The sequence below is a fragment of the Nelumbo lutea genome, chromosome 4 (genome assembly GCF_056320005.1).
Source record: "Nelumbo lutea isolate HS-2025 chromosome 4, American lotus-T2T, whole genome shotgun sequence".
In the NCBI taxonomy this organism is placed as follows: Eukaryota; Viridiplantae; Streptophyta; class Magnoliopsida; order Proteales; family Nelumbonaceae; genus Nelumbo; species Nelumbo lutea.
The window spans coordinates 47,795,793-47,808,909 of NC_142687.1; the positions used below are offsets into that span (position 1 = coordinate 47,795,793).

Below are 13,117 nucleotides of genomic sequence, written 5' to 3' on the forward strand. Positions count from 1 at the left end.
AATATTTGGGAAATCATCCAAAAATCGATTATTAAAATCAGTCGTTTTCAAGGATCACCTTTTCGGGTGATTTCCTGATTTTTAACTGATTCCGATTTTTTGAGGATGGCATGGAATTGAATAACTCTAATACAAAAATAATTGGCCAATCAGTACCAAACAGACTCAAAGCCAATTTCTCAAAAATCAGCTTACATGCATAAATGATACCAAACAACAATTTTTTATGATTTTTCAAAAATCACTGATTCCAGAAATCACCGATTTTTGAATAATCAAGAAGAGAAATCATCATCGATGCCAAACATCACCTACATTAGCAGTTAAAAGAATGGTTTCCACTGATGCCGGAAATATGGCAGAAAAACTTATACCAATCAACCGGCTTCATAAATGTGGTAACCAATAAGGTGGGTTTTTAACAAAAATTGATGGGGAGTTTTCATTGGTCAAATCCCTTTGGGTATCACGTCTTTCCAGCATCATAGGTTTTTCCTAAAAATTTCAAATCATGTAATTTAACATAGCATAAAATGAAAGAAACAACAGTTACCAAAAACAAAATGAAAGAAACAATTATAAAACTCCAATAGTTGGGAGCTTATGGCATCATCAAACTGAAGTGAGAGAATCTTGTTTATATTCTTGGAGCTAATAAAAGATCCTGAAACAAACAATTTGGAGAAAATGACTCGCTTCATTGTCTTCATTTGGCAGAAGATAGTATAACTAAGTGGGGCAACAAACACTACCAAGCTTTAACATGGGCTGATGGGGTAAATTTTGAAACCAGAAAGCTTTCCATAACCACCAAATAGATCAGATTTTAGGCACCTATGTTAACATATCATCCTCTTCTGTGTCAAATCTGCAAATTGATCTACTGATCAAAAAAAATCTGCAAATTGATCTGGCAGATACCCAGGGAAAGACAGGGTCCATAAAGATGTCTTACAATGTAGAAATTCAATGCCTCTGTACCCTTGTTATGGTTCATTATTTTTTGAAGTTTTCACTATTAGTTTGAACAGGCAGAAACTGCCACAGATTATGCTATATTTACCTATAGAAGCACAAGACAAATTTTTCCTTTCTCTGTAATTATTTCCTATGAAGCTGCAATGGAGATTCGACAGCCTTGCTTTAACCTACAGAACCAAAAAGTAAGTACCTACTGAAAATTTTAAAACAAGCAGAACTTTACCAGACAAAATCTCAACTCTGCCTTCTGGAGAAATATAACTTCTCTCCCCACTTATTATCGAATCCTCAGCAACAAAAAATCCACGATGTTCAATTATCTGAGTCTGTCCCAAACAGCTTCATCCTCGACAATGGAGTCTGCAAGAACCCCTCCACCTCGAATTTCTTGGGACAAAGTTCGCGGTATTTCTTAAACTGCTCTCTCGCCTCCTTGTTCCGATCAAGCAAGCTATAAATCACCCCTTGGCAAAAGTAAGGCCTGAAATCCTTGGGGTCCTCCTTGGCCAATTCCTGATAACTCCTCAATGCTTCATCCACATTCTTCTGAAGATACTGAATCTGTGCCATTATCAACCTTACGTCGCGAGCTTCTTTCACCTTGTTTTCCTCCTCTGCAAGTTTCAGGGCTTCTTGGAGCCGGTTAAGCACTGCTTCACCTTCTCCACAGCGGTCCATAAGCAAGGCATTCTCGAATAGAGCTTCGAAAGAGAGAGGATTCACAGCCAAAATAGCTTCAAAAACCTGCCGAGCTTCATCAACTTTCCCCATTTCATTCAATAATCTCGCCACGAGAAATTTCCATTCAACCTCCGATGGTTGAGCAGAAACCAAGCGTTCCAATATCTTCAAAGCTTCCTCATCCTCTCCATCTTCCAGCTTCCGTTGCAAGAGAGATTTCAAGGCGTCAATGGCGTCAGAATGCGATTCTAGAAACTGAGACAGCGGAGATTTCTGGGATTTCTCCTGCTCCTGCTCTTGTCCCAGCTCTTCTTCCAACACAGGTTTTTCCTCCGTGAACGTCGCCGGGGGTTCAGCCCTGGCCGGTAACTGAGAGAACCTTACCATCAATGCGGCCACTGCAGTTGCTAGAATCGCCGTTGAGGCAGTGCCCTTAATTCTTCGGATTATGAGGTTTTTGTCACAGTTAGTACTGGAACTCGAAGAAACCCTAACGCTTATAACCCTAGCCCTGGTTTGGGAAATTGAAGGTGGTTGGGTAGAGAAACGGAGATGGGAAGGTGATGATGAAGTGAAGGAGATAGGGAGAGATGTTCTGCCATGGATGAGAGCTCCTCGGAGTAAGGAAGTATCCATGGCTAGGGTTAGGGTGTAGGGTTTTATCTCTTGATGGCAAAGAAAGACGAAGGGGTTGAAAACAATGAGAAGGGCTTTTGCTATTGCTGTTTGTTATGCAGAGAATGGTACGAGCGGGAGAGTATCAAAATTACCTTGATGTCCGGAACTTTTCCTTATTTCCTTCTCACATGTGGAACTGACGAATTGTAGGTGTGGGGCCTAGAGGGGTCGAGACGGTTTTGCTTTGCTAATCGGGTCGTGTAGGCATCTATTTGGCATCGTTGCCGTTGCTCCGAAAAACAGCGTCACATTGGAATAAACGATGCTTCACCAACGATACCATAAAAAGACATTGTTTTATGAGAAAACGGTGATAAGCAGCCTGAATGATCCAGTGCATTACACGTGTTAGAACAAGTCTAACTCTCAGTGCATCTGCCATCTGATTTTAACGGGAGTGTTTAATGAGTTGAGAATTTCCGCCAATAAAACACACATTCCAATCCTTTACCAATTTCATCTAATACTGGACCCACCATAAAAATGGGACCTGCCTAATACGCGATATAAGATCACATTGGTAGAGGATTGGAATGTATTTTATTGGTAGTGATCGGAGTTGTGTTTAATGGGTTGCTATTGTTTTGTTGGGTAAACTGAGTTCAAAAACCAAAGACACATGTGCTCTTGCATTTATCGCACCCTCCGATATGAACATGCCACGCCATCTCAATTAGAGTCTAAATTTTTAGGGACATTCTTTTTTTGGATTTTGAGAGTGGGAAAATTGGTGAATGGGATTTTAGTTTTCAAGAATCTCATATTCATTTTTCATATTTATGTGAGACCAAATAAAGTTTATATTCCTACTATCATTTATCCTAGGTATATAAATAACTTTTTCACGTAGTAAAAGGTTGTAAAATGAGACAAAAAGGTCTTTTTTAATAATCAATTTTTATAGTTAAAATGGTCATTATTTTATTTACCTAGGAAATAAAAGAATATGAGTAAAATGCACTTGGATAAGAGTTTCTTAAAAGAAATTTATCTAGGTAATTACATTTACCCGAATAAATAACTTATAAAAAAAACAAACATGGCCTTAATAGTAACAACAGACTCCAATCGGATTTAATCTATCTATTGGAAAATGACCTCCCAACTAAATATGGATTTCTTATTCTTTTATTTATGTATTTTAATAAAGGACAAATTTCTTAAATTATCCCTATATTTAGTTAATTACTAACTTTACCCTTACTATTGTCTTGCACCACCGCTATTGTTTATCACAATTGTCATGCCATTTTTCCTCTCTCCTCACTCCCTTCTCTTGTATTATCATCGTTGTTGCAAGATCTAACGACAAACATAGGTAGTTGTAGAGGTGAGCATTCGGTTTTTTCAGTTCAAAACTGAGCCGAAAAAACCAAAATTTTAAAAACCAATTTAATTATATGGTAGATCGAACCAAAACTGAAATATATGAAAACTGAATAAATTGAATCGATTTTTTTTTCGGATATTTTGGTTAAAACCGAAATTATTTAACCTGAAAGATGCAACGCAGCGTAGGAAGACGCAGGTAGCCAACGACACTCGGCAACGAATCAACGTCGTTCGTGTTTGGAGCCTATAGCGCAGGAAGAAGAAGAGGATCGAAGTCTGGAGGAATTGAGGAAGATGCAGCGCAATAGCGGCAGCTGGCAGCCGCGACACTCGGCAACGAATCAACGCCGTTCGTGACTTCGTGTTCGGTGTTCCTACTGGTGTTGGGTGAGCCGGTAACATCCAGTAGCCATGGTAGTTGAAGAGACGAACTGAACTGATGTCCAGCAACCGCGACAGTCAAAGAAACGAACTGAGGAAGATGCAGCCCAGCAACCACCAACCGCGAAACTTGACAATGAATCAACACCGTTCGTGACTTCGTGTTCGGTGTTCCTGTTGGTATTGGGTGAGCTAGTGACGTCCGACAGCCACGGCAGTTGAAGAGATGAGACTCTGGAGACACTGGACTCTAGTCTGGAACTGGAAGACGATTAAACGAGAGTCTCGAGATGGCAAGTCGAAAGAGATAGGAATAGAGAGAAAGGAGAAAGGGGTCTTAGTCTCTAACGGAGTGACAGTCTGACAGTCCGACTCTTAGATGCCCACACGACAAGAAAGTTTCTTGTCTAAGACGTTTTGCAATTTGCTTATTTTGGAATTTGGCAAATAGCCAAATATGCTTCTTAATTTATTAAATATTAATATAAAATTAAATTATAAATTATAATATTAAATCGATTTTTTTGATTAACTGAAATCAAGTTTGATAACCCAAACCCGACTGAAAAACCAATTATGCTCGCCCCTACGTAGTTGACCTGTTATCTACGATTTTCCCTTGTTGGTGAAGCATCGTTGTCAGTATCAGTTGGTTGTTCTAATAGAAATTACACTTCCGGAGATTTACCCTTCCACGTAGAGAACTAGGCGACCAGGTTTCCCAAATTGTTTATTCTCAAGGATCGGAGATCGAAGATAGCCTTAGCCCTCAACCTCCCCAATGCCACTCTTGCCCTGTCAATGATCAACCTCCTTGATGACTGTAGTACTGAAGAGATTTCTCCAACCAAGCTTAGTTTTGGCCTCTACATCGTGAAACCCGACCTATGACAATGCGCAAGGCAAGGTGAGGTTAGGTAGTACCTCATCACCGACTGTTGTGATCGAACCATAGCACCTCATCACCAACAAAACCAGAGATGAGGTAGGTGATTAGGTGAGGTGAGGGAAGGAGATTTGGTAGTAGCGACTGCTGTGTTTGAACCATAGTACCTCATCACCAACTACTATGTTCAAACCCTAGTACCTCATCACCGATTAAACCATAGATGTAGTGGCGAGGCGAGGCGGGGGATGGAGGGTTTGGCAATAGTGAGGCAAGGTGGGGATAATGCCTGAACTCTACTAGGCTCTCTCTTTCTCTCTCCTCTTCGTCTTCTCTACAATCGAACAAATCGAATAGGGCTTTCTCTCTTCTCTTCTTCATCCTCTCTACAGTCGAACAAACCAAACATCACTTTCTCTCTCCTCTTCTTCGTCTTCTCTATAGTTGAACAAAACCAAATAGGGCTTTCTCTCCCATCTTCTTCGTTTTCTCTACAATCAAACAAACCCAAGCAGGGCTTTCTCTCTAATCTTCTTCGTCTTCTCTACAATCGAACAAAACCAACAAGCCTCTTCTTTCTCTTCTCTTTCAATTGAAGCCTTGTCCTCAAAGTCTCTTTCTTTCCTTTACTCGAATCCAAGAGCAAGATCATCAAGACAGGGGACAGATTTTCGGTGCACAGAAGATCTATGCCGTCTATTTCCATTTGGTGTGAAAAAGATTTAGCCACCGAAAGACGGAATGCCAAAAAGATGCGGAAATCCCATTTTGGGCTGATTTCGGGAAGTTTCAAATGAAGATTCTCCTGTCTTTCACATTTTAATCTCGCACGGAAAGACACGTGCTTTGGACTACTCAAATCTTCATACAAAAGCTCAATTTATACGAGAAGATCTTCCCAAAAAGATGTGCCAAACGGGCCCCTAGTTTTAGCCTATGTTAAAAAAAAAAAATCTTTCCTTGTTTCAAAAAGAGAAGAAGAAAAAGGAGAAAAGGAAGAAAGAGAAAGATAGAAGGAAGAGAGAGAGATTGGATGAGGAAGGGGGTGTTAATGTTATGTCACTACGTAAAGAGGAAGGAAACAAGGGTAATATTGGGCTTTAAAAATTTAAATGTCACATGTGTACGAATTTTGACAGAATATTAATGGATGTTAACAATAGGGTAGAGCTAGTCAATTGTTAGAAACAATAGGGGTGGTGCAAGATAATAGTTAAATAGTAAGGGTACAATTTATCAATTAGTTAAAAAGTAGGGGAAATTTAAGAAATTTTCCCTTTAATAAATTTTGTTTGATACTCGTTTTTTATTTTGTAACTTTAAATCATTACTATTTGATTTTTTTATCTATATATTTATTTTTTTTAAAAATGCCTGACAATGCATTCAATGGCTAAAATAATTATATACAATGGAAGATCTAAGGAAATCAGTTGGGGACCATGTGTGAGGACAATTTAATGTAAGACCAAATTTGGCAAGTGTATGTGCCACAAAATTCATTGATCTAGGAGCATATCTAACCGACCAACTAGGAAGGTGATTGAGAGAATTTCTGTAATAGGCAATTATAGCATGAAGATGCTACAATGGTTTAGAGTATACCACCAAAGTCAGTAATAACTTATGCATCACCTTCAACTATAGTAACTGACTAAAACATTGATCTAGAAAATGCAATAATTTAGACACACTTTTTTTTCAACAACAAATGAAAAGCAATGGGCTATAGGCATAGCCCGAGCAAAAATAGAAGCACCAAAGTGATTTCTTGCAACCCAATTCAACAATGGCTAAATTGTGCTTAACTGTGGCATTAACATTTATCTTGATTACATCAATCGGTGGTGGGGTCAAATGTAGTTGTTGGCTTGGTGACAAAAGTAGATGTTTGAGTAGGAGATATTGGCAAGGAGAACACATTATCCATGGTTGCATGAGATTTGGATATAACCATTACTAGATGTTGTTGAAGGTGCATTCAACCAAAAAATCTCATAACCCCTAGGCTTTTATGGTAGGCTTCGGGTTGTATGCAATGTTAAACTCTTGTAGCTCTGTAGCCCACTTTGCTAGCCAACCCGAGGTCCCAGGTTTTTGCAATATTTGCTCCAGAGGTTGGTTGGTTAATACAATTATAGTGTGAATTTTGAAATAGGGTTTGAGTTTCCGACCATTTTGAGACTAGTGATGTGTTGATTAGTTTGGAGACTCTTCACAACCATGTCATCAACATAGACTTCAACGTAACGGTTGATCTATTCCTTGAATATTTTATTAACCAGCCATTAATAACTGAGATCGACATTCTTCAACCCAAATGGCATCACCCTATAATAATAGGTGTCATGTTCTATGATGAAGGTAGTCTTCTCTTTATTGTCGAAGTGCATTCTGATCTAACCATAACTGGAAAAAGCATCCATGAAGATGAAGAGTTCATACCCTGGGGTAGTTTCGATGATGCAATCATTATTCGACAAGGGAAAGATGTCTTTGGGATAGGCCTTATCGAGATCTATAAAATCAATGCATATTTATCATTTCCCATTAGCCTTTCTCACCATATCCATATTAGCTAATCAATTAGGGTAGCATACTTCTCTGATAAACTTGGCTTTGAGTAATTTATCCACCTCCTCTCTGATCATTTTCCATTGGTTTGGTCCGAAGTTCCTCTTCTTTTGTTGAACTAGCTTATAGCTTAGGCCATGTTAAGTTTATGAGTCATGACTAAGAGGTCAATTCTTGGCATGTCAGCAGCAAACCAAGAAAATACGTTAGCATTGGATTTAGGGAAGATTACTAGTTCAAAATGTATGTCCTTAAGGAGGGACCCAACTTGTATTGTTTTCTTGGGTGTGGCCTCGTCCAAGGGTACAACCACAAGGTCCTCTATAGGTTAACCTCGGATGGCTGGCCCATCTTTGAGGTCGAGCCTTTCAAGAGGTAGGATTCTTTGGTTTTTCCTAGTAGTGTGTCGAGGCTCAAGTCCTACCATGAGAGGTAGGGTAATCTTCCCTTCTGGTTTAACTACTTCCCCAAAGGAATTGACCAAGGAGATATTAGTGGGCTAAAGTCAATTCAGGGAAACTTCATCTTTTCAAAGGCCTCGTAAAATAATTTGTGAGTTAAGGAGTTGTTATCTACGTGGATCCTTTTTACATCAAAATTGAAGATCATGAGAACAACCATCAATGCATCATCATGGGGGGTGACAACCCCCTATAAGTCATTGTCAGAGAAGGTGATAATCTCCGATTTGGCTTTCTTATAAGGCTTGTGTCCAATCTTGAGTTATCGGGCATAGGACTTTCTGGCAAAAGAGCTTTCTCTAACCAACGTTGACCTCCTAATATGACATTAATGACCCTAATAACAAGGCCTAAGTGATTACAGTACTGACCCTGCAGGCTGTGGTTGTGCCACATGTCCTCATATGATTGCATGAGTGAATTTGGATACATCACCTATAAATAGGGGTTCCAATTCCCATTTTGGGAGCATCGTTTTGGACCACTATTGATCCATCACCCTTTCGCTAGTCCATTTCTCTCTCTCTCTCTCCTACCATTTTCCCATTTTCTCCCTTTCTCCTCTACTACAAAAGCTTTAAGCCATCTCCCCAAATTTTAGGGTTTAGACCACCATGTCAATTGGCCTTATACCAAGTAAATAAACCAATCAACCTCACATGGTTTCTAGTACTTCCTATCAACATAGTTCCATGGGAAATTGTCACTGAAAAATAGTTGCAGAGAACACCATTATCATTGATGATACAAAGGTTCTCTACTAATCCTCTTTGTAGTTATTGACCTAAAAAGAAAGGGGTTTTAGACTACCGCCATTTTTAGAGAAGATAAGTAATTATGGTTGTTGTTATGGAAGAAAACAAGCTAAAAACTATAATTTTGTCCAATGTTTAGAAAACTAAACCACATCGATCGATCAAACCATGCCACGACTTGGATTATGCTCGGTTCAATTGTACCATAGAAATTGGACTACATAGAAAATTGCTTAAAACCGGATGCAAAATGCAAATAATAAGATTTGAAACCATGACCTTTTCTTCATGTATATTGACTTATTACCATTAATCCACTTCATTATTTATGTTCCCAAGCTCATCCTCGTCTAAGGATATGGTCATGAGGTCCTCTACTGGTTGGCCTCGACTAGTTGGCTCATTTCTGAGGTTGAGCCCTTCAATAGGCAATGTGTTTTTATTTTTCCTTTAAGTTCTGCAACATAGCATTACCTTGCTATAAATTAGTCTCCCCTGACCACTTCAATGCCATATTCCATGGGGAACTTCCTCACTAGGTGGTATGAGGACAACACCACCTTCATAGCATACAATGTTGATCGAATGATAATTATATTATATGGTGAGCCGAGCTTGACGACCAAGAACTTGGTCAGTAGAATGGTGTGTTAGGGCTTGGCCAGTACCATGAAATATAGGGTAATCTTCCCTTTTGGTTTAATTATTGCCCCAGATAAATCAACTACGAGGACATCGGTGGGCTGAAGTAAATCCAGGGACAACTTCATCTTTTCAAAGGCCTTGTAGAATAATATGTCAGATAAGGAGTCATTGTCTACGAGGAGGATCCTTCTTACATCAAAATTGGAGATCACAAGAGCAACCACTAGTGCATCATCATAGGGGTAACAACCCCCTATAAGTCATGATTAGAGAAGATGATAATCTCCCTCTAATTTGGCTTTCTTCTAGGGCCTATGTCCAATTTGGAGTTGTTAGGCATAGGGGTGTAAATGGGTCGAATTCAAATCGGATCAGGCAATATCCGTATTCAAATCCGATTAAATATTTGAATATTTGATTAGATTCAAATTCGATTAATTAATTATTTTAGATAATTAATAAATATATAAATAAATATTTTATTGATATAAATTATTTATATAACTTAATTATTATATATAAACTATATAAAATATTTTATATATTATATATAAGAATTAAATAACAAGTCAAATTCAGATATTTATCAAATCGAATAAGGTCATATCCGAATTTGACCGATTAGATATTTGAATTATCTAAATTCGATTCGATTATGTCGTATATCGAATTCAAAATCGGATTTTCGAATACCGTTGACACCCCTAGTCAGGCATGGGCCTTTTTGGAAAAAGAGCTTTCTTTTCTTGATGTTGAACCTCCTGATATGACATTAATGACCCCAATGAAGAGTTTATTAGTTGGGGGATCATCTAGCTTTCTTTTATTTTTTATTTATAAAATATTAAAAATTGCAATTTGAGGCCAAAAAAGGGTTTTTTTTTTTTGCAAAAAATAGCGGAGGCAAGGCACCTATGGCTCCTTAGGATGCATAGATCTCAAAAAGTTACCCAAAATTAAAAAAAAAAAATTATCACCACAATCAGGCATCAGAGTGCAAAGTTATGGCCTCCCAAAGTTTACATACATAGTATGCAACCCACAACCCGGTCACCAGGTCGACCAAGTTAACAGTCCAACCATCTGGGTTAGAATGTTTTTGACCATGTCAACGCGTTTTGACCTTTCTCCAAGTTTTACTCAAATTGGACCCAAAATCTTGATCGGGTGATAGTTCGAGTGGTTCAACCGACCGGGTCAATGGTGGGTTGAAAACACTGTAGCAAACTAGTTTGGAAAGCTCTATACATTAAGGTGTCAAAGAACCATGAAAAAGAGCATGATTGTGTAGAAGCTCTCAAATTGGGAGCCTTAAAGTTTGAGGGGAGAGGCTTCGTCATAATGGTTAGTGAAGGCCTCCATCCGCCTCGCTGAGGTGTGTTAGCTAGTTGAGGCATCAGCTCTACCTTCTTAAAATTGGTATATTTCAACTCGGATAACAACAAGCTCTACTACAATGTCATTAAATCTACAGTCGTGATCCCTAAGGTTGTGCTTGGTTTGAAGGAAAATGTAGGAAAAGGAAAGGAAAGGTAGGGAAAGCTTTACAAACCTTGTATGGGTTTCCCTACTTTTTCCTTCAAACCAAACATAGCCTAAGGGGGATCTTGGTAGGGATGTCTTCCTCACCCATGAAAGGTTTGGGTGGTTTTGAGAGTGTCCCGTATCAACCAGAATGTTCTCTCCCTGGGTCCAATTGTTGTTCAGGTGCTCATAGAGGTCTGATACTTTCATAGGAGTGGGCTACTGGCCAGCCTCATTTTGCTAACTTGGATTCCATCATTCTTGATGTTTGTCAATGCTCTTATGTTGGCCCAAAGGAAAATGACCAAAGTGATATCTACATGTGAGTACGGGAGCAGTGTAGACCCGCCAAATGGCTATTGCTCTTGGTTTTATAGTGGTCATCCCTGGTTCATACTTTAATAGGTTGGCTTAGCAAGGCATTGGCAGACTTCCTGCTCTGGTGCCCCTAAGCATCAATGTGTTGACCGTGTTGGGGTTAGCCTCTTGTTGGTTTTTGCAGGTTATCCAGACTATTGGGTCCTAGGATCCTAGGGAGTAGGAGGAGTGTTGTTTCTCACCCTGGTATCATCTTGGTGATTGATCATAGTAAGTGAAATGGAAAATTTGCTAACAATCGTTCCCCCCAAAAGTTCTAATTGATGTTGCCAAAGATAGAAACAAAGTCAGTGTTGAAATTCCTAGGGTTATGAGCTTAAGAGTCCCACCTGCAAGCACATAAAAGATGTCAGACATCCTGGGGTGTGGTCCCAAGGGTGAGGATTCTGATTGTCAAGTCAATTGAGAAATCAAGGAAGCAAATGGTGTAGGAACAATGATAGTTAAGTGAGAAGGAATAAGAGCGTTACATGAGACCTTGAGTCTATACTTATAGTCGAAGCCTCCCCTAAGTGGGCATGATGAGTTCTTGATAATGGCTCCACATGTCAAGCACCATTAAGAATGGGAGCATTAAGGTGTTGACTACATGATCAAGCATTACTCTACCAAAAAAAAATGCACTAGAGAGGGCTGGGTTGAAGACATAATATTTGTTATTAAGGCTCCACACTAACCCGAGAATGACAAGATGGGGATGCCCTTGAGGCCTGAATGATGACAATATTTCCCCTATGGACATGCCACATGTCCTCGTACAATTGGAGTGAATTTGAATACATCACCTATAAATAGGTGTCCCAATGCCCATTTTGGGGAATCTTTTTGGACCACTATTGGCCCATCACCCTTTGGCTGACCCATTCTCTCTCTCTCCTATCATTTCTTCCCCCATTCTCTCTTTCTTCTCTACTACAACTTTGAGATATCTCTCCATATTTCAGGGTTTAGACCACCACGTCCATTGGCCTTACACCATGTAAATAGACCAACCAACATCACATGGATTTTGGTACTTCCTACCAACGTAGTTCCATGGAAAACTGTCACTAAAAAAGTTACAGAGAACACCATTATTAGTTATGATACAAAGGTTCTCTACTAATCCTTTTTATAATTATTCACTTGAGAAGAAAGTAATGATGGAAATTCTCCCCACTAAACCGAGGCATTGATCCGACCCACCTCGAACGAGGTAGATTTTCCCCAACCTTAAGTGGGAACAAGTTAGGTTTAGGGATTTTCTTTTACCTTGAACTAATGATGGGGTTTGCATGTAAATCCCCAAACCCGCCTTGAACCCGGTGGTAAATTGCATTATTACCCTTTATATATGTAATATAGGTGTTGAGTGATGACATGGCACATGGCTCTTAGTCTTAGGTTTTGGACCTTTGTCTTTTAGTTTCCAGACTTCGACATTTCCCCCAAATCAGTCTAAATTCCAAAAGCCAAAACCCAAAAAGTGACAAAACTCTTCCCTTTGATAGTGATAAAGGAACTCCCAAATGGATAAATCAAAAATTTTGAAATCAATTCTTTAAACTTAGTAAGCAAAAGTGGACGGGTTTGAAATTGCAAGTAATAGCAGCAATTTTGTCTTCTAGAATCTAGAGTCGAGACTCTCCTTTGTTTGGGTGGTGGACAAATTATTTGATTGATGTATCAACTACTTCTCCCTACCTCTCTTAATCTTAATTATTCAAAGAGATTAGTGATTTTATTAACCCATGTAATAACAAATTAACAATGAATGGATGGCAAAATATGATTCATATAGTGATGATGATCTCCTAAAAGAAAATAGGGGATAGTCAATATTGGTTTTAAGGAGTTTGTAG

The 13,117-nt window shown here is 39.0% G+C and overlaps 1 protein-coding gene across 1 annotated transcript; it reads right to left on the bottom strand.

The window, feature by feature from the left end:
* Positions 1-881: 881 nt before the first annotated feature.
* LOC148855626 (Protein prenylyltransferase superfamily protein) lies at positions 882-4,340 on the bottom strand. Its single transcript, XM_088985854.1, has 2 exons — positions 3,836-4,340; positions 882-2,662 (listed from the first exon to the last, which is right to left on the bottom strand). The coding sequence occupies exon 2, from the start codon at positions 2,296-2,298 to the stop codon at positions 1,294-1,296; it is 1,005 nt and encodes a 334-aa protein (XP_088841980.1). The 5' UTR covers positions 2,299-2,662; positions 3,836-4,340; the 3' UTR covers positions 882-1,293.
* Positions 4,341-13,117: the final 8,777 nt, after the last annotated feature.